Source organism: Humulus lupulus, chromosome 5, assembly GCF_963169125.1.
Source record: "Humulus lupulus chromosome 5, drHumLupu1.1, whole genome shotgun sequence".
Classification (NCBI taxonomy): domain Eukaryota; kingdom Viridiplantae; phylum Streptophyta; class Magnoliopsida; order Rosales; family Cannabaceae; genus Humulus; species Humulus lupulus.
In genome coordinates, this window is record NC_084797.1 from 198821712 (window position 1) to 198843101 (window position 21390).

At 36.5% G+C, this 21390-nt stretch overlaps 5 protein-coding genes across 13 annotated transcripts; 2 read left to right on the forward strand and 3 right to left on the reverse strand.

The window, feature by feature from the left end:
* The first annotated feature begins 296 nt into the window (after window positions 1-296).
* LOC133778026 (beta-amylase 3, chloroplastic-like) lies at window positions 297-3081 on the forward strand. Its single transcript, XM_062217827.1, has 4 exons — window positions 297-866; window positions 1183-1393; window positions 1784-1894; window positions 2002-3081. The coding sequence occupies exons 1-4, from the start codon at window positions 340-342 to the stop codon at window positions 2794-2796; spliced, it is 1644 nt and encodes a 547-aa protein (XP_062073811.1). The 5' UTR covers window positions 297-339; the 3' UTR covers window positions 2797-3081.
* A 93-nt stretch (window positions 3082-3174) lies between these two features.
* LOC133778027 (uncharacterized) lies at window positions 3175-5213 on the forward strand. Of its 4 annotated transcripts, none has more exons than XM_062217830.1 (3): window positions 3175-4005; window positions 4134-4310; window positions 4645-5213. In XM_062217830.1, the coding sequence occupies exons 2-3, from the start codon at window positions 4160-4162 to the stop codon at window positions 4848-4850; spliced, it is 357 nt and encodes a 118-aa protein (XP_062073814.1). In that variant the 5' UTR covers window positions 3175-4005; window positions 4134-4159; the 3' UTR covers window positions 4851-5213. The 4 variants fall into 4 exon arrangements, with proteins under 4 accessions (XP_062073814.1, XP_062073815.1, XP_062073813.1 ...); XM_062217831.1 differs by having other exon boundaries at window positions 4140-4310; XM_062217829.1 differs by having other exon boundaries at window positions 4129-4310; window positions 4645-5212.
* A 173-nt stretch (window positions 5214-5386) lies between these two features.
* Window positions 5387-9088, reverse strand: LOC133778028 (uncharacterized). 3 transcript variants are annotated; one of them, XM_062217833.1, is made up of 4 exons: window positions 8858-9088; window positions 8553-8723; window positions 5858-7939; window positions 5387-5771 (listed from the first exon to the last, which is right to left on the reverse strand). In XM_062217833.1, the coding sequence occupies exons 3-4, from the start codon at window positions 7298-7300 to the stop codon at window positions 5655-5657; spliced, it is 1560 nt and encodes a 519-aa protein (XP_062073817.1). In that variant the 5' UTR covers window positions 7301-7939; window positions 8553-8723; window positions 8858-9088; the 3' UTR covers window positions 5387-5654. The 3 variants fall into 3 exon arrangements, with proteins under 3 accessions (XP_062073817.1, XP_062073816.1, XP_062073818.1); XM_062217832.1 differs by having other exon boundaries at window positions 8553-8729; XM_062217834.1 differs by having other exon boundaries at window positions 5858-6046; window positions 6284-7939; window positions 8553-9088.
* Window positions 9089-9240: 152 nt separating this feature from the next.
* Window positions 9241-11154, reverse strand: LOC133778030 (uncharacterized). Of its 4 annotated transcripts, none has more exons than XM_062217837.1 (3): window positions 10985-11154; window positions 10796-10911; window positions 9241-9637 (listed from the first exon to the last, which is right to left on the reverse strand). In XM_062217837.1, the coding sequence occupies exons 1-2, from the start codon at window positions 11050-11052 to the stop codon at window positions 10803-10805; spliced, it is 177 nt and encodes a 58-aa protein (XP_062073821.1). In that variant the 5' UTR covers window positions 11053-11154; the 3' UTR covers window positions 9241-9637; window positions 10796-10802. The 4 variants fall into 4 exon arrangements, with proteins under 4 accessions (XP_062073821.1, XP_062073820.1, XP_062073819.1 ...); XM_062217836.1 differs by having other exon boundaries at window positions 9241-9569; window positions 10985-11153; XM_062217835.1 differs by having other exon boundaries at window positions 9241-9553; window positions 10985-11139.
* A 1609-nt stretch (window positions 11155-12763) lies between these two features.
* LOC133779841 (uncharacterized) lies at window positions 12764-21303 on the reverse strand. The gene is made up of 3 exons (XM_062219744.1): window positions 20345-21303; window positions 19761-20266; window positions 12764-12779 (listed from the first exon to the last, which is right to left on the reverse strand). Exons 1-3 carry the CDS (start codon window positions 20795-20797, stop codon window positions 12764-12766), a joined length of 975 nt encoding a protein of 324 aa, XP_062075728.1. The 5' UTR covers window positions 20798-21303.
* Between the last annotated feature and the right edge of the window lie 87 nt (window positions 21304-21390).

The following is a 21390-nucleotide window of genomic DNA, read 5'->3' on the forward strand; positions in this document are numbered from 1 at the left end:
ACATGCTGTATATTAACAGTGTATTAAAACTTATTCGTAAATAAACATAATACAATAACGTATAAAACAAACATATTGAATAGAATTAAATAAACCATGCATTTAAATTTGAAGTTTAAAATAAGAAGAAAGAAGGGTAAAAAGGCCAAAACGCGTGGAGACAGTGACACATTGAAAATGAAAATGTGAGCTGACCAGTTTTGATTGTTTGCACTTTTTCTCGTTTTTTTTAAACTAGAGCCCACACAACTATTTTTTTTCTATAAATAAAACCACACAAACACCTTACAATCCAATCCCACTTCTCTTTTCTTCTCTCCAAACTTGAAAAAAAAAAGTATGGCTTTAACACTACGTTCATCAACTTCTTTTCTTAATCTTAAGGAGACCATAGGCTTGAGAACACCGGAAGAGTTGTTTTCAGGCTCGGTTTGCTTTGCTCAAATCAAGCCGATGTGTCGTGTTAGAGCAAAGAATTCAATCCAAGCGGCTCATCAAATCTCTCATGAAACTGTCTTCACAAGTGAGAAAAGAGTAGAGAAGCTCCATGCATTTTCTGCTCCTCATGCTACCCAAAACGACACAAGAGTGCCTGTTTTTGTTATGCTTCCATTGGATACAGTGGGTCATGGTGGGCACATGAACAAGGCAAGAGCCATGAATGCTAGTCTCAAGGCCATGAAGAGTGCAGGAGTTGAAGGAATCATGGTTGATGCTTGGTGGGGCTTGGTGGAGAAAGATGGACCTCTTCAGTACAACTGGGAAGGCTATGCTGAGATTGTTCAGATGGCTCAAAAGCATGGCTTGAAGCTTCAAGTTGTTATGTCGTTCCATCAGTGCGGAGGAAATGTTGGAGACTCATGCAGGTAATAATCATTTACCCCAATCACTCTTGGGTCCTCAAACTTTACCTATTTTGTAAACCTTGTATTTAAAATGAGTAGTTGTCAATATGACATTTTCAGTCCATTCATTTTAAAGGGTCTTCAAAAAATTTTGATCAATATTGATTAGACAACAGCCAATTAGATTAAACAAGCAAAAGAGTCAAATGGATACTTTTTGTGTGAATGAACCAGAAAGAGTTAGTCTAGTGTTAATAGAATATATAGTTGATTTGATTAAGCATGTAGTCCTAGATATGGATTTTGTGTTGAACCATTTTGGTGTTGTAATTTTCAGTATTCCTCTACCTCCATGGGTGCTTGAAGAGATCAGCAAGAACCCGGATATTGTTTACACAGACAGGTCAGGAAGGAGAAACCCAGAGTACATATCCTTAGGCTGTGATGCAATGCCTATTCTCAGAGGAAGAACCCCAATCCAGGTCTACTCAGATTTCATGAGGAGTTTCCGTGACAGATTCAGTGATTATTTGGGCGAAGTTATTGTGGTAAGAACCTTCTCAAGCCATGCCAACAACTGTTTGACTCCATTTATAGAGATATTTTCAACAAAATAGTAACCCAAAAAAAAAAAAGCATTATCAAGCATTAGATTTCTTTTGGTGGAGTAAAGTGTAAACACTTTGAGGATCACAATCAAACATTGCTAGGAGACAAAACAAAAGAAAATATAGGATATGAGGAAAAGCTTTCCAAATAAATTACTAATTAACTTGTTCTTTCACACTCAATTACCAAATTTTGTTATGATTTGGGTCACACCCAGGACAAGTCATAGGAGTAATATTGGTCAATTCATTTTTAAACCCCACAACAAACAAAGAAATTGTTTCTCTCAAGCTTCATAAAGCTAATCTTGGAATTTTATTTATTTACAGGAAGTTCAAGTAGGAATGGGTCCTTGTGGGGAGCTCAGATATCCATCTTATCCAGAAAGCAATGGTACTTGGAGGTTTCCTGGAATAGGAGAATTCCAATGCTATGACAAGGTATTTTTCATTAAACTAATAGTTATTTCCTTTAATCATAATGTCATAACCTCATAGTATGTGATGCATTTATTCTCAATTCTAAACACGCTTTTCATGTCATTCAGTATATGAGAGCTTCCTTGCAAGCATCAGCATCGGCTATTGGGAAGATGGACTGGGGAAAAAGTGGACCACATGATTCTGCCAAGTACAGCCAGTTCCCTGAAGAATCTGAGTTTTTCAGGAGAGATGGAACTTGGAACACCGGTTACGGCCAGTTCTTTCTTGAATGGTACTCCAAAAAACTGTTGGTTCATGGTGATGATATCCTGGCCGCCGCGCAAGGAGTATTCCGAGGAACTGGAGCAAAACTATCTGGGAAAATAGCAGGGATCCACTGGCATTACAATACAAGATCTCACGCAGCTGAATTGACTGCAGGATACTACAACACCAGACATCAGGATGGTTACCTTCCAATAGCACAGATGTTTGGTAGACACGATGCTGTGTTTAACTTCACCTGCATGGAAATGAAAGATGGAGAACAACCTGGACATGCAAATTGCTCACCAGAAGGCTTAGTACGACAAGTAAAAAGGGCTACTAAATTAGCAAGAGTTGAACTTGCAGGTGAGAATGCATTGGAAAGGTATGATCCCAGTGCATTTGGACAAGTTGTGGACACAAGCAGGTCAGATTCAGGTAATGCCTTATGCGCATTTACATATCTTAGAATGAACAAGAGATTATTTGAACCAGAGAACTGGAGGAACTTGGTGAACTTTGTAAGGAACATGTCTGAAGGTGGTCGGAACAAAAGAATTTGTGAGGAGTTTGACTTTACTGGAAGTGAGCTTTATGTCGGGTATGTCAAAGCCAACAGTGTCAACAAAGCAAAAGAGGCTGCTCTTGTGTAGATTATGTACATGTGTTGGCTCATATTCATGTATAATAGAGTGCATCGGTTAGTGTATTATATATAATAGAGAAGCAAAAAGCATGAGGTACAGGGCAGAAATAGTTGGGTATGAGATACAGAGCAGAAATTCGAAATTGTATCTACATTTATTTTTACAATAATGGACAGCTTGTGTTCATTCGAAATTTCAAACCAGTAGCTCAGGAAATTTCTTGGGATTCCTAGAAGCAATGCTGTTGTAATAAATAACATTTTATCTTGTCAATATATATTTATTTTTTCATTTGATAGAACACTCTGACATACAACTATACAAGTCCATGCGCTATGTCAAGTTCAGACAAAAATAGGAGCTTGTTTTAACCATTATAAGTTCTTATTTTATTCTCTATTTTAAGGCCATTCCTCGTAATTAAGCCCAACATAACATCACATTTTGCATATTCCCCTCAGCTCAACACATATCTTGTCTCTCTCGTGATGATTTATAATGACATCCTTTGAAAATCAGTAAAACATATATTATCATATTCATGTTGCATGTTTGAGCAATTAGTGACCAGAATAAAAGATGGAATGTTTCTCATGTCAAAAGGTTAGTATTAAAATAGAAAAATTCCCTCCCATATGAACATGCTCATCTAATAGATGATTTTCTAGAAAGGGAACAAAAGAATTATACATCAAATCATCTATGTTGAGCATATTAGCAGAAAGTGGTACATAATCGATGAGCAAACAAAGACCAAGATCAATTCATAAAAGCGGAACCAAATAAAGCTTCAAGAAAAGTCTACTTATGTGTAAATTTTAGGGTAAATTGCGGCTAAACTACCTAATTTTTTGGGTTTGTTATAATTAAATACCCATTCTATTTTTTTAATGGCTAAACTACCCAAATATAATGGAACAATATTCCGTCAATACCCAGCTGTTAAACCCGTTAACTTGACTATGGGGTTATCTAATATGCATACACGTGGGTAGGATGTCAAAACTTATTCTAATATTTTTTTTAAATAAAGTTAATTAAACAGAAAAAGAAATAAAATAGATAATAGAGAGAGAAGTGGAGAAGTCGACAAATGCTAAAACTTTACCCAGATTTAGACTTCTCCCAAAATTAAATCCACATTTTGACTTCTCAAGCAAGTTTTTGAATCAACTAATATAGATCCAATTACAAGTGGTGAGGCTTCTGAGTATGGTAAGTATACTATTCCTTATTCTTCTTATTTTGCTTGTTTGGAAGTATGTGTTTTTTTTTACTGAAAGAAATGTGTTTCTTGATAAAGATGAGAGTGAGTTGATTGGGTTTGATGCTTACTAGGTCAGTTTTAGGTGGAAGCAATGAAGGTAGAATGGGTTTTGGAGCTGCTGGTACTTCACAAGATCATCATGATGATGGTGGTGGCCAGAGCCGAAGGATTGATTGTGAAAATGGTCTCATTTTGGGGGCCCAGAGAAATGATTATGGGTCTGTTGTTGGCTTTAACTTGATCCCTCCATCTGGTACGGCTGTGTGTTTGCTTGTTTGTTCATTTTATTTGTGGTTACATATCTTGAACTTTGTATAATACATTCTAAATTCAAGAAAGGAAAAGACTTTCTGTTTATTGGAAGCATTTAATATATATATATAGTGTACTTTGTCTAATCAATGGCGCTTTGCTTGTTATGTAATAAAATATTGTAAAAAAATGTGGAATAGACTAGGCTTTTGACATAATATAAATAGTTTTACCAAAGATAATATTTATTCAATCAACTTGTACTTACCAATACTTTGATTTGTTGAACTAGTTTTACTTTTCTCACTATGTATATCATTTATTGTTGCAAGCAGACCCAGTGAATATTGGTGAGCGTGAAAGTGATCTTGAATATATGTATGACCAAGTGAATATTGACCACATACACCAGGACAAGAATTTGCACATGGAAAGAGGATTGCATTTGGAAACTGAAGATGAAGTTACTCATTATTGGATAATGAGAAATAGGAAAACTATGAATTTATTATTGATGTTGTTGCAGTGTTTATTTGGCTGAAAATCAAATTGTTAGGAAGGAATTTTTTTGTAGACTTGAGAGAATTGGTTGAAAACTTGTAGACTTCTTGTCTTTTTTTGTTTTTGTTTTTGTAATCTTGGTGACAATTATGGTGTTTAATCTTGTTTTTGTAAACTTGTAGAAATGGTTAATGAATTTAAAAATTCTCTATGTTTTACAAATCAACTTAAGCAGAGCCTGTTTCAATATTTAATTGAATGGTCAATATTTTGCTTCAACAATAATACTTATAATGTCATGTTAAGTATGTTTTTTGTTTGTTTGTTAATGAATGATTAAGGTGTGTGGGTCAAATAGAGTCCAATACTTTATATATAAATATATATATATATGGACACCACCAGACACAAAGCATCACCCATCCTCCCCACCAAAAACATTGAATGACTCTCTCAATTAGATGTTGGAAGCAGTCATAAGAATCAATTCCTAAAATCTATACTAGTGAATGGTTCAATCGATTGGTGGACTTCTTATGCATTATAGCGAACTTGAATTTAAAAATGACTTCAATATAAACTTAAAATTGTAGATTTGTAGATTCATCATTCAACATAAAAGACAAAATATGTTATGGCCTATACAAAAGAGATGTATGTTATGGCCTATACAAAAGAGATAGATTTATCTGGCCTATACAAAAGATTTATCTAGCCTCTACAAAAGAGATAGATTTATGTTATGGCAAAAGATAGATTTTTTTGCCCTGTACAAAAGATATAGATATTTTGGCCTATACAAAATAGATGTTTCTTGCCATTCTTCAAAAGACATAATTTTGGCCTATAAATACTGGCCATTAGCTCTTGCTTTCTGCCTATTTTCCCTTTCCCTTCTTTTAACTGACTCTGGCTTGGGATTCTTCTTCTTCGGACGCCCCGGTTTCTTGTATGTCAAGTGCTAAAATTATAGAAAATTCAGCAATCATAACAATGCAACAAATTAAATCAACTTCTCAACAGAAACTCAATTAAAAAAAATGTTACCTCAGTAGCAACTTTTGCATTTTTACAAGTTGGCATTGTATGCCCAGGCTGCTTGCAATTGCTACATGTGTTCGCCTTTCCAAATCTCCTTGCTTTAGTGGCACCGGGGGGTGGTTCATCCACCTCTCTTCTCCTAGATTTTTTGGGTCTTCCTGGCATTGAAGTTTCTGGGGGTGGTAATATAGGATTCTGAGTAGTCATAGACCATTTATCAGGACTTGACATTGGTTGAATTGCTCCTGAATAGGTTGCTTCAAATGCAACCTTCTTGTAGAAATCATCTATGAAATTCATGACATCTAGGTTGCTAAACCAAATACATGCTAGTGCATGACCACAAGGTATGCCATTCAATTGGAAACTCCTACATGCGCAAGTTCGCTTGTACAAATCTACAACAAAGACTTCAATGTTCATGAAATTTACCTCAAATGTAGTTAAGGTGGACATGGTTGGGAGACAATGCCTTGCCACTTTTTTGTTCTTCTCAATAATGTCCAAGATCCTCTTGCCAACCGGATGCACCCACTTTTTAACACTTTCCCTCTTGGTACAAAATCTGCGCATGAGCCAATACCTTATTTTCTCCAACAAGATTATAATAGTCTTGTCCCTAGCGCCTATTATTGCTGCATTGAAGCTCTCACAGAGATTATTGCAAAGCATATCACACTTCACATGCTCCTTGAAGTGGGACTTAGTCCACTCTGTAGGTGCCTTATTGGACAACCAAGTGTATGCAGGCTCGCTGATTTGTTTGAAGTCATACATTCTCCTTCGCCATTCTTCTTTGGTGGTGGCCCTTGCTGCTGCCCACAACATTTGCTTAAGTAGCAAACCAGGGTAATCTTTCTTGAAGTTGGCATGTAAATGCCTAACACAAAATCTAATTTCAGCACCTTCAAATAACTTCTCCAAAGCTTTTTCAAGGCCTTTTTGCCTGTCACTTAGCATACAAAAGCTTTGTGGATTCTGGATCTGTAAATCCTCTTTCACTAATTCAAGGAACCAAGTCCAACTTGATTTGTTCTCCTTCTCCACTACAGCATAAGCAATTGGGAACATTGCATTGACTGCATCAATTCCAATTGCTGCTAACAACATGCCCTTGCAATAGCCTTTAAGAAAGCAACCATCTACACCAATCAATGGCCTACATCCTCTGTTGAATCCTTCTTTGCATGCCTGTAGACAAATATAAACTCTTTCAAAGTATCGCTTGTCCCCTTCTATCCTAGTTTTCAGTATAGCAGTAGAACCAGGGTTAGTTGCTCGAATCTGGTTACAGTAATCTTCTAGAATTGCATATTGCTCCTTCACAGACCCTTCAAGAATTTCTGTAGCAACTTTCTTTGCTCTGTAGAATGCATCACTGGTTGTATTTGCATATTTACCCTTCGAAGTCATCTCTTTAAAACATTTGAAACTCATGCTGGAATTCATACGAAATTGCTCTAAAAAAATGATTCCCTAACCATGTGGAATCCACAAGCCTGTTGTTGAAAACAATGCCACATTCATGTCGATCAACTAGAGTGTTAACTCTAAAACTCTTGTTGTCCACACCTTTTTGTTGTCTTGCATATAACACCCATGGACAACCTTTGCCTCTATACTTTGCTCGAACTCTTAACTGATCATTCATGACATACACAAACTCCCTATCATTGCTAATAAAGTACTCTTTTAGAGCATGTCTGAGTTGCTCAACAGTGGCAAATTCCATCCCCAAACAGAATTTGAATGTGATGAATTCTACAGTCCTTGGATTGTACTCTTTCTTGCTCCTCTTTCGGTCACACTCATCCTCATCACTACATAAACTATTGACATCACTATCAGATATGTAAGCATCTTCATTCTCGTCAACCCCTTGGATGCATAACGAAGTGACATATGCCCACCATCTACTTGGATCTTGTGGCATATCCATTTGTCTCTCTTCTTGTACATATGGTGCATACTCATCTTCTTCAAAAATGAACCCATCTTCTATATTAGCCAAGAGTAAAATCTCTTGAAAAGCATGGGACTCTTCTTCAACTTCGACTCGAGCAGAAGGGTCATGGACTTCATTGACCACTACAGAAAAAGTCAAAACAAAAGTTCTTAAAATAAAGCAAAACCTTTAACAAAAATTACTCATAACCTCCATGTGTACCCACTGACCAAAAAAGAATTCCCAATCACGTGAACCACATTCCACCAATAAATCATACCAAATATCATAACTTTATTACCTACCACACAAGTCCTAAATAATATAATATATACAAGAAAAGACAACATTTAATAAGAAGATGTGACCAAAACAAGGTTATAGCAAGAAGCAATAATGACCAACTCTTGATAAACTCATTCTTGTCTTTATGTATTGTATTTTATTATCTACTTTGTACAAAAGATATAGATATACTCTCTCTAGTATCTAGATTTGCAATTTAACAATCTGGGTCTGCTTGCAACAATAAATGATATACATAGTGAGAAAAGTAAAACTAGTTCAACAAATCAAAGTATTGGTAAGTACAAGTTGATTGAATAAATATTATCTTTGGTAAAATTATTTATATTCTGTCAAATGCTTCCAATAAACATAAAGTCTTTTCCTTTCTTGAATTTAGAATGTATTATACAAAGTTCAAGATATGTAACCACAAATGAAATGAACAAACAAGCAAACACACAGCCGTACCAGATGGAGGGATCAAGTTAAAGCCAACAACAGACCCAAAATCATTTCTCTGGGCCCCCAAAATGAGACCATTTTCACAATCAATCCTTCGGCTCTGGCCACCACCATCATCGTGATGATCTTGTGAAGTACCAGCAACTCCAAAACCCATTCTACCTTCATTGCTTCCACCTAAAACTGACCCAGTAAGCATCAAACCCAATCAACTCACTCTCATCTTTATCAAGAAACACATTTCTTTCAGTAAAAAAAAACACATACTTCCAAACAAGCAAAATAAGAAGAATAAGGAATAGTATACTTACCATACTCAGAAGCCTCACGACTTGCAATTGGATCTATATTAGTTGATTCAAAAACTTGCAGTTCTATTGAGAAGTCAAAATGTGTATTTAATTTTGGGAGAAGTCTAAATCTGGGTAAAGTTTTAGCATTTGTCGACTTCTCCACTTCTCTCTCTATTATCTATTTTATTTCTTTTTCTGTTTAATTAACTTTATTTTAAAAAAATATTAGAATAAGTTTTGACATCCTACCCACGTGTATGCATTTTAGATAACCCCATAGTCAAGTTAACGGGCTTAACAACTGGGTATTGACGGAATATTGTTCCACTATATTTGGGTAGTTTAGCCATTAAAAAAATAGAATGGGTATTTAACTGTAACAAACCCAAAAGAATGAGGAGTTTAGCCGCAATTTACCCTAAATTTTATAGATATATTGAGGATGCACATATCGTGTTTGTAACATTTCTTGCTCAAATTATGTCATACAAACAAATCTCTTGATAAAAGATGTTTATCTCAAATTGGGGTAAGCACTGCAAGAACATAAAAAGTACAGAAGCACATCCACCAGCAAGCACGCTGTTAGAAGACAGGGGCTGTTCTCAACAAAAATCTGAAGCTACTTTCCACTTGATTGAATCTCATAATTCATGAATGAAAGATGTTTGAAGTTGAATCCCATATGATGCCCGCAGCCTCAAATCCAAGCGCCTGAGTATGCCATAATCTTTAGTGGAGGAAAATCCATATTTGAGGCAAACATGAAGATTTAGGAGGAGAACTAACAAGAATAATCTTCAGCAACAATTGTGTAGATTTAAACAATATATCAGGTACATAAACAGCCCATAACATGATATAGTACAAAAACAAAAAGAACCCATCAAGATCCATTTTCATTGCAAAATGGGAATACATGACTAGCTGTGTTCTATAACAAAAACTGAGGAGCTAAAAGAAAATTAAGCATGGAGCAGTATTCAGGTACGAAAATGTACAGCATTCCCTCTTTGGTGGCAAGAAAATTTTAACTGTAGGAGTGTTGAGAAACAACAAACAATAGAACTAGATAAAACAGTAGAACAAAATGCACAAGAATTTACTTGGTTCAGCTCAATTAAGAGCCTACATCCAAGGGTCCGAACAGCCACAATAATGGCTTACTTTATTGATCAATAGAGTATTACAATACAGAGATCTTTACACCAATGAGACTTGTCTCAATTTACTCTTCTAAATCTCTCTGTTACAAAACTCTCTCACAAAGTGTTTAAGTGTCTAAAACTCTCTCAGTACCCAAGCCCCTTTACAAAGGCAATATATATATAGGCATAAGACTCCAACTAACTTAACTAAAGATGACAGGTAAGATGCCACATAAGTCAGTCCTCTTAAGTGGCTGAATCATAGTCAACAGGGAGCAACTGAAATATTCATACAGATAAAATTATGGAATCAACCCAAAAAAATGACCAAATAAGACATGTTTGAGCATGTGAGTACATGGAAATCTATGTTCCATAACTATAAATGAGTAGAAAATTACTCATGAAAGAGTTGTTGACAGATACAAACATATGTATCATTCCCATTAAGTGGCAAAAAAAAACTTCAAAAGCCAATACACTAAGAACTTAGAGAAGCAACTAGATTATCCATAATGTAGCTGTTAAATTTGGTCTGTGGGCATAACCCAGAAGGGTTATTTTTCAGATGCAACTAGTAGCTTTCAGAATTTTTAAAAACTCAAGACCCAAAATGAAACATATAGTCAAAAATAACTAAGCTCCATAACCTCTCTCTCCCTCACACTTTGAACTAATTCAAAATCCCTAAAATACAAATTTCAGAAACTAGAACTCAATTGGGTCAAAACATTTAGTGAACAGCGAAAGCTAGTACAATTCTGAATCAATAAAAGGGAAGCGATCAAGCGAGAGAGTTTGTTCTTACGTTGGAATCAAGAATGTGGCGGAGGAGGATTTTGGTCTTGGTCTCCACGGCGAAGATTTTCAATCACATCGCCGAGCTCTTTTCGAGCAGATTCTCTTCCGAACATGAATCCATACCTGAGAAAGCTCGAGGTTATACTGTGACCCTAATACCTAAGTGGTGAAAAAAAGCTAGAGAGAAGATAAGTACCAGAGGGAAACGGCAGAGAAAACTCCGGCAGTGAGGACCGTCTGAACTAGAGTGAAGCTCTTCTCCATTTTCTCAGTTTGTCAATTCTAAACACACAAGTGAAGGTTATTAGTCTTTCCCAGTTAGTCGTTTCATTAAAAAAAACATAATAATTTGCTAGATAGATAGAACAAATGTCTAAAAATTTTATTGAGATAAGATAAAAAAAGAATGAAAGAGTTACTTGAAGTGTGAAAATGAAGCTAAAAATAACAAATTACAGTGCATAAGAAAGCTCCCACATCTAAAACTTCTTAATCAAAATTAAGAAGTTCATCTATAACAAATTAAGCAAAAAAAAAAATATGAGGTTAGATTAATCTACATCTCAAAACTCTATTATGAGATTAGAAAGTGGTAGAGTAAAGTCGCACCACATCTCACAAATTCAGCAAACTTGCTAGTGTTTTGTTTATTTTACTGCAAATAACCAGAATATTTATGAGCAAATCGAAATCAAATCAACAATGAACAGAAACACAATAAATAATAAAGGGGAATTTGAGAAATGATGCATTAAATGGTTCTTATAACAAAATTATTATAACAAAATTATTATAGCCAGTCTATTCATGTTATATTGGTCCTATTGTTTCTTTTAGTTCTCAAAATATCCCTGTCATTTATTTCCTACAATCTCTTTGTTCTCTCGGTCTCTCTCTATTCTCTCTCTCACTTTCTTAGTCCCAAAGGAAAAAAACCCTCAAACCCAATTTAATTTGTCAGAACCCAAGCAAATTGGAGAAGTATTGTCTTCCACAACCACGACCAAGCATCTGTGGCTCGGATATTGTCGGAGTTGACAATCGGAGAAGGCAAAGGAGAAGAACATCGAGCAAACAGGAGGAAACAATCCCAAAGAAAGTGAAGGTGAGAGATTTCCTTTTTTAATTTGCAATACGTGCATGTGCCTGGGTTTTTTTGTTAATTTTTGTTCATAGGATAGATTGGGGCTGGGGAATGAAGAAATCTGGGTTTTTTTTCTCGAGATTTTTATGCACCTTGATAGAAATCGATAGAACTCGATAATATACGTTAGATTATGGATTTGATTGTGCCTCGATAGGCCTCGATGGGACTCGATGATATTTTAGGCATATAGCTGATTTTAACATCTACCTCGATAGGACTCGATAGAACTCGATGATATTAGACTTATAACTGATTTTAGCATCTGCCTCGATAGGAATCGATAGGACTCGATAGAACTCGATGATATTAGACTTATGGCTGATTTTAGCATCTACTTCGATAGGACTCGATAGAACTCGATGATATTAGACTTATGGTTGATTTTAGCATCTACCTCGATAGAACTCAATAAAATTCGATGATATTAGACTTATGGCTGATTTTAGCATCTACCTCAATAGAACTCGATGATATTAGACTTATAGCTGATTTTAGCATCTACCTCGATAGGACTCGATGATATTAGGCATATGACTGATTTTAGCACCTGTCTCGATAGGACTCGATAGTTACCAGATTGTTTAACATTTTTTTTTACATTTTTTAACTTTTTTTTTTTGTTTTTTTTTCAAATGCAATATCATCGAGTCATATCGAGTCCTATCGAGGCAGATGCCAAATCAGTCATATGTCAAATATCATCGAGTCCTATTGAGACAGATGTCAAAATTCAGCCATAAGTCTAATATCATCAAGTCCTATCGAGGCAGATGCTAAAATCAACCATAAGTCTAATATCATCGAGTCCTATCGAGGTAGATGCTAAAATCAGCTCTGATCTATCCTATGAACAAAAATCAACAAAAAATCAGGCACATACACATATTGCAAATTAAAAAGGAAATCTCTCACCTTCACTTTCTTTGGGGTTCTCCTTTGCCTTCTCCGATCGTCAACTCCGACAATGTCCGAGCCACAGATGCTTGGTCGTGGTCGTGGAAGACAATGCTTCTCCAATTTGCTTGGGTTCTGACGGATTAAATTGGGTTTGGGGTTTTTTTTCTTTCGGGACTAAGAAAGTGAGAGAGAGAATAGAGAGAGATCGAGAGAACAGAGAGACTGTGGGAAACAGATGTCAGGGGTATTTTGGGAACTAAGGGAAACAATAGGACCAATATGACATGAATAGAGTGGCTAGAATAATTTTGTTATAGGACCCCATTTAATGCATCATTTATCAAATTTCCCATAATAAAAAAAGATAACAATTTTATCAAAGATAATCTGTCACAACATATTATAAAAAATAATAATAATTTAAATTAAAAATAAAAATAGTTTTTGTTTTGCCTAAAGAAAACTAATAGATAATTACCATGATTAACTTAAGACAATAAAATTATTTTATAGATTAATAAATAACGATTAAAATACACAATGTTTTCAAATTACCGCTTACTTTTAAATTTAGATATAAAAGTATAACATTTTGAAAATATTTATTATATTTACCACAAAAAAAATTATATATAAAAGTACAACATTTTTAAAATATTAAGTTACTCCAGTTTATACATATATAACAAATTTTATTACGCCCACTTTATTGTTAATTTAATATAGTTTATTTAATTTAAAAGTTTGTAACTTTTATTTTTAAACGTAAATGGAAGTGGTTATTAAAATTACATGTCTTGAGTAAATTAAAAAAAAAATGCTTTTCATTCTGTTTTTTACTCATTTATATTAAGACTTATTCTATTTCTTTCCTATTTTCTATTTTCTTCAAAGTACTCATTTATGCAAAGTACTCATTTACTATTTTCTTCTCTTCACTAGCAAATCCAATGATACTAGAAAACAGGAAAATGGTGTACTTTGCACACAAAAATCAACCCAATGCAATGACGTATTCCTCCTCGTGGGACACTATACCAATGACATATATTTTCTTTTTCTTTCTAATTTTTAAATTAATATTGGGAAATTTGAATTTTAATGTAATAAGTGACACTACATTTAAAAAATATATTATCACTATATAACTCTCGTTTTTGTGCTACTAATGACGTTACTACCCAAAATACCCCTGGCATAATTTTCCCTCTCTTTTTTTCATAGTTTTCACTATTTATCTCTTATATTTTCCCTCTCTATCTCTCAAACTCTCGTACACATAAAAAAAGCTAGCCACCATTAATTTGCATTTCGGATCTAGGGGCAAGTTGTGAGTCCTTTCAAGTCAAGAAACTTCATTTTGGATTTCGGATTTAGGGAAAAAATTGTATGGGTAAGTATATATTTGTTATATGTAGTGAGGAAACTTGTCTGGTTACATTACTTGTCTTATTTCAAACAGATTTGTGTATGCCTTCATGTTTTATTGCAATTTTTCACTGTCGGAATGAATTTTGGATACTTCGTGCGTTTTTTTTCTGGATTTTTTTCCTGCCTCGATGAGTTTCGATGAAACTCGATAGGTCTCGATGTGTTGCATGCATGCTGGCTCGATGGTCCTCGATGGACCTCGACGTGCCTCGATAGTGTTAGGATGTTAATACATCGATGGTCCTCGATTGTACTCAATAAAACTCGATAGGTGTATAAGAGTTTAATTGGATTTAATAACTCGATTGTACTCGATAAAACTCGATAGGTGTATAAGAGTTTAATTGGATTGTTTGTCTCGATAGTCCTCGATTGTACTCGATAAAACTCGATAGGTGTATAAGAATTTTATTGGATTGTTTGCCTCGATAGTCCTCGACTGTACTCGATAAAACTCGATATGTGTGACCTCGATAGGACTCGACATATATCGATAGAAATCGATATTTTCTGTTTTATGTTGTAGTTTAACTTTTTGACCTTTTTTTTTTGTTTTTTTGTTGCAGATTCAACTGTTTCCATATTTGTTGCATTCAATGATGTTTGGGAACTCGAAAATAGGGATTGGATTTTCAGAGATGCTGAAAATCAAGTTCTGCCCGTGGAGAAGGGTGTGACATATGAGCAACTACTTGACATTCTGTACGATGAGCTTGAAGTGGATAAATGTGTGCATGACTTGAAAATTGAGGTCCCGTACACATGCCTATCACAATCCGTCAAACCTACCGTTATAAAAAATGATAGGCATGTGCGTGCATTCATTGGGTTAGCATTGAAATCTGTAGAGAAGTGTAATGACCCACTAATCTAGACTCTTGGACCATTATCGCACTATACATACAAATTCTTACTAAAACATACATTTGCGAAAATACCATAATTTATTATAAACTTGTAGAAACAAAGGTTACTTTCATAAAATTAAGTAGGATATGGGTACCCATTGTCTTTAAAACAAAAATAACTTAAAGTGAAAAGAGTTACATAGAAAATGCGGAAAATACATCTAAAACAAAAAAAAAAAGTAAAATTAGACTACATCCTCGAATCGAATAATGCTCGGCCCCTTGACTCCATTCACCATCGATACACATCCTCTAAGCATCACGAATCTTACCGCCTCTTAAACTATTTTCCTGCACATAAGAAAAAAAGGAATGAGCCTAATGCCCAGCAAGGAAAATCTAACACATAGTCATAAACATAAATTTCATAATAAACGTAAAGACATATCATAACACTTAATACATACACTTATTATAATGGCCATTATTACTTGGGGTCCCATAGACTAAACAAGCTTATGCCCATGAGATTAATGGGGTCCTACTAGCTAAGTAGGCATATACCCATAATCTTTTTGGGGTCTCGTTAGTCAAATAGGGCATAAGCCCAAGCCTACAAACATACACATTCATAACATATTCATAACATATCATATAACATAACATAACACATAAGATAACATGAGCAATGAACATATAGATTCTATCATATTTTCCTTACCAAAGTTACCGGGATATGTGGACTGAGTTGGGACTTTTTGGAACACTCCTAATAACCATTAAAAAGAGTGAGTCTAAAGAAGAAAAGAGATGAAATGAAAGGGATGGAAAGACTAAACCATTGAAAGTTATACTTACCAAAACTTATGTGCTCAAGAGCTTAGATTTCCTAACCAAAATAAAATGGGGTTAGGAGACTGAGTAGAAGATTATGAGAAAGAAAATAACATAATACAGAAATGAACTAGAGTTTTGGTTACCTCAAAGACTTGAAAGACCAATCTACACCTCAACCGAAATACTATAGAACCTCACTTCCCAAAGTGTTTGATAAGCTTATGATGTTTAAGCTTATGATTTTCCCAAACTAGGTGTTTACACTCTCACACTCACTTAACACTAGCAGCTTCTAAACTTAGAGCAAAAGGTGAATAATGGCTAGGTACTAGGTCTTATTTATAGAGTTTGGGAATGAAAGTATCTTGATTTTACTTGAATAAAAATAATGGCTTTTTAGGTGAAAATCATTTGAATAATCGTTCAGCAGAGGCTGAAGACTCGTTCAAAAGATGCTGGACTTATGGAGGAGTTTGAATGGCTGAAAGGAAAAGAATTCAAAAGTGTTTGAATTTATGCTGGAGGAGGTGATATATCGCCCCCTGTAGGCGATATATCGCCTGGGCCAGTATGCCCGAGGCGACCGTGCATCGTCTCGTGTTTTCCGTATCTACGTGCTGCGATATATCGCCCCCTATAGCTGCGATATATCGGCACACGCTGAATATTTAAACACGAAATTACACATTTTTAGCTAAGTTTGAATGGAGTAAACAGCCTTGACTAAGCCTTCAACGTATTCAAAGCTGCTGACTGACCCTATATCATTCAAACTTTACCCTTATTTAATTTAATCCTCAAAAATACTTAATCCTTAATTACCATTCATAACATGTGCTTAAAATCCTATTGGTTGATATCTAAACCTTATAGTATAATAAACATAATCCTTAATATCAGTCACTTTAATCAAACCTTAGGTTATACTTAATATTCTTAAACTATAGGTTAAACTTAGAAATTCTATAAGTACTACTATGAGTGTCCAAATAATTCCCGGTCTGAACCAAAAATCCACAGTAACAAAGATAATACTATACATACTATAATACTACTAAATAATTAGCTAAGTAAAGTTCTTGGACTCTACAAGAAGCTCATTCCTCTATGTGTGACATTGATTAAGAATGGAGGTGTAAGAAATGCATCGGCTTCTGTCAGCGTTAATAAAGAAGTTCGGTTTGAAGAGAACGTTTCTCCTCCATGTCATGGTTTCAAAGGAACTCAAGGTGACGTTGGAACATGTGTTCCCGAGACAAATCTAGATGTCATAGCCCATGATGATATCCCGGTTAGAGATCCGTCATATGTGCATGACACGGCGAAGTACGATCCCTATGGCTACGAACCTTATGTCAACGACGATCCTGTTGCTAATGCAACAGATCTTGGTGGGCCAGATGTTAGGGCAGATTTTCCAACACAGAGTTCAGATGTTATGGTAGATGAGGAGCGCAGAATAGAAGACCGGCAAACACCTGGGACCAGCAGTAGTCGTCCAGGTCCAAGTAGAACCGATGATAGTTTTAGATGGAGTTCTCCATTGGACTTAGGTGAAGATCGTAGAACATGGAGTGCTCCCATGTTCACCAAAGAGGATATAGAGGCCTCACATCAACATCATTCCTCAACCAGCAAAGCTTCAGGAGAATTGCATCTTGGGAAGTTCTTTCAGAACAAGCTTGAATTGAAAACCAAAGCATCCATATTTGTGATGAAGAATAATTTTGAGTTTATGGTGAAGAAATCTGGGACTGATGTGTGGTACATTACCTGCAAGGATCCTGATTGTGGTTGGAGACTGAGGGGTAAGAAAAAAATGCGATCTGCAATGTTCGAGATTACTGTATACAACGAAGTACACACTTGTTCACAAGAAATAAGAGATAAGGACCACCGTCAAGCATCATCGTGGGTTGTTGGGCACCTAATCAAGAGGAAATTTGCTACCGATGGTACTCGGTACATGGCAAACAACATAAGGAAGGACATGAAGCACCATTTTGGGGTCGAAATGAGCTATGAGAAGGCGTGGAGATGCAGAGAAAAGGCTCTTATGTATGTCACAGGGACACCTAAGGAATCATACTCCAAGTTACCTGGATACCTGTGTTAGTTGGAGCATAAGAACCCAGGTACAATTACTGATTTTGTAGCAGAAGATGGTCGTTTCTTGTATTGCTTCTTTTCCCTCGGTGTTTCTAGGTGTGGTTTCCAGTACTGTCGTCCTGTAATTTGTGTGGATGGCACATTCTTGAAGAATAAGTATGGTGGCCACATGCTCTGTGCTGTTGCGTTGGATGCAAACAACCAGTTGTTTCCAATTGCGTTTGCATTGGTGGACAGTGAGAACCATAACTCTTGGACTTATTTCATGAGAAAATTGAAGGAAGCCATAGGGGATGTTGAGAACCTTGCTTTTGTATCGGACAGGCATAAAAGCATTAATCATGCTTTGGAGCTTGTGTTCCCAGATGTGTATCACGGTGCATGTTACCATCATATATGTATGAATGTTGTGGCAAAATTCAAAATTGACCATGTGCAAGACATCATGGGGTGTGCAGCGTACGCATTTCGAAGAACGGAATTTCACAAGTTCTTTGACAAGATTAAGGTAATTGATCCGCCCATTGCTCAATATCTAGAGGGAATTGGCTTTGAAAGGTGGAGTAGTGCTTATTTTCCTGGTAACCGATACAATATCATGACGAGTAACTACGCATAAAGCTTTAACAATAAGACCAAGGAGGCAAGGAGCTTTTCAGTCGCCACTTTTCTTGAATTCATAAGATTCACTCTTCAGTCTTGGTTTGCAGATAGACGTGAAAGAGCTGCAAAAGCAACAACTGTGTTATCACCTGAGATGGAAAAGGATTTGAAGCAAATAGGTGATAAAACAATTTTTTTAGATGTCCAAGTCCTTGGTCATCATGAATTTCTTGTGGTCGATGGTAATGGTGATGGTGAGGTGAACTTGGCCACAAAATCATGCTCTTGTGGCATGTTCCAAACCATTGGGATACCCTATGTACATGCTTTTGCTGCAGTCAGAAAAAGAAGCATAAACATTTACTCATTGTGTTCCCCTTACTATAGAATCAAGGCATTGAAGGACACTTATTAATATACTATTTACCCTGTTGGGAATGAGGATGAATGGGTAATCCCTGATCACATTAGAGATACGGTTGTTGGCGTCCCCGTTGAGAGAACCCCTGTAGGAAGGCCCAGAAAACAGAAAGTGGGTAGGCGAAAGACAAATCGCTATGCTTCACGCGGGGAAAAGATTGTCAAGCCACGTAAGTGTAGCAAATGTGGTGGTAGTGGGCACAATAGGAAGTCATGTAAGGCTAGGATTTAAAATATTGTGTTATGTAATTATTTAATTGATTTTGCTGCATTTATTATATGGAATACTTCTTCTAATACTTTGTTGGTTTGGATGTCGAGGCAGACACATTATGTGAATTTAGTACTTTTTTATTTAATAACTTTTTCAAAAAATATTGTTTGATAAAAAATAATATACAAAACTAACTATATGCTATACTATAGAAGATGTGTAAGACAAAAATGAGCATCACGGGGCCAAATTCTGATAGAACAGGTCCACACACCACTTGGTCCTGAAATGCTGGATGTTCTCATCGATAACAGTATCGAGTGATAGCCTGGCAACCAGATGCTCGATATGTTTGATGGCAAACATACCACAATCCACACTGCATATAATCGATTTTGTGTCAATAGAAGATAAAAATAACTTTAATTTTCAGATTTCAAAATACACTAATTAAATAGGGGAATACCTTGTCTTAGTCTGCGGACACTCCTCTGGAGGAATACGACAATAAGAAAATGGCTTTGCATTCTGCTCAGGATATACCTGGAGGTCCTCATGGTCGTCAAACATGCCAGAACACCATAACAACAAAGGCAACAATAAGCACCAAGGCTTGATCGCTTCCTCCATCAGAGTGGGACTGAGCACGCTATGGTTGGAATCATAAATGTTGATGCACCACGTTGGAATGGAGACTTCAATGGCGATCCAATGTGCGGTTTTCTCGACGTGCAAGGCAAAATATACTTCACTCACATTTTGCCATGATATAAGGAATTGATTATCATCGCCCTTCAACATTCTCAGCACATCGTCGTCCCATGTATACTTAGTGTCAGTCTCTCTGAAATGATTCCAACGACCTAGGCACACCTGGGGGAAGGTGGTGTTCATGATCGCAGCATCCTGCCGAAATGCAGCATGGTAAAAGTGGCATCGGCGGCGTAGCATGTGCAAAGCGACATCAATATGCTAAAAAAACATAAAAATTAGTTAGTACCATCAATATATTTTAAGATTGAATTGGAAGCATGAATGTAATTTACATACCGAATCCCAAAGCCAAGTTTGGACTGTGTGCAACTGTAAGAACCATGCCACACTGTGCGTCCCAGTATACACGTTCCGGTCTCTCTTATTGTCGATCTTCCCGATGATCCACTTATGGAAGCTCTTCTCCTGCTGTGGGTCACACTTCCTCAGTGGTTCAGCAACTAGCCCCTGTTTATCTAGTTTGATCTTCTTTGTTGGGTCGGTGAAGTCATCAAAACACTTGGGCCTGCATTTCTTCCTGACAACTTCAAGGCCAGCTGCCTCCTCGGGCTGCAGTACTCGCACACTGGGACTATCAGCATCACTGGCGGCTACAGATGTCTGGGCTTGTGGAGTGGAGGGTTGATCACCGCGCTCGTAGTCTGCAGGCAAGATATCAGACTCTGTATCTGATTTTACGTCGGTGGATCGACCTGAGACCAGTGAAAGCAGCTGCGCCAACTTAGCCATGATCGTGTTCTGATTCTGTAGTAAGGTTGCCTAGCCCTCCTCAACCCTCTTGAGCCTCTACATCAATTGCTCATAATCAGGCTGGGCAACCTGACTAGATGAAGCTGCACAGGCCTGTGAAGTGCCCTCCTCAACCCTCGGGACATCCTCATAAAAAATGGAGGCTTCCTTTGCAACTTTTTCTAGCTTCTCTGCCTCCTTCTCAAGTACCACTACTTCATCCACTACAGTCCCAGCCTCCCCCACAGTTGATTCCAACTCAGGGAATAACCTGGAATCAACTTCTGGGAGGCTATTGTAGTAGACTACCTCACCGGGACGTGGCTTCAGCATGAAAAATACCACTAACTGCATGGTTGAATAACATGTGTCAGAAAAACTTTAATAAAATAAATCATTAATCAATTAATTTGTGACATTTAACAAGATAAAATGGAACTTACTCGACGATTGGCGAATATAGGAACCAACAGAGCTGTCGAAATAGTGATATCAGTCTTCGTAGCCCAGCTAAGCACCTAGGAATCTGATTCCCATTGTTCTCACCGAACTTACTCCCGAGAGAAGGCATGGCCTCAAAAGCCCAGTAAAGA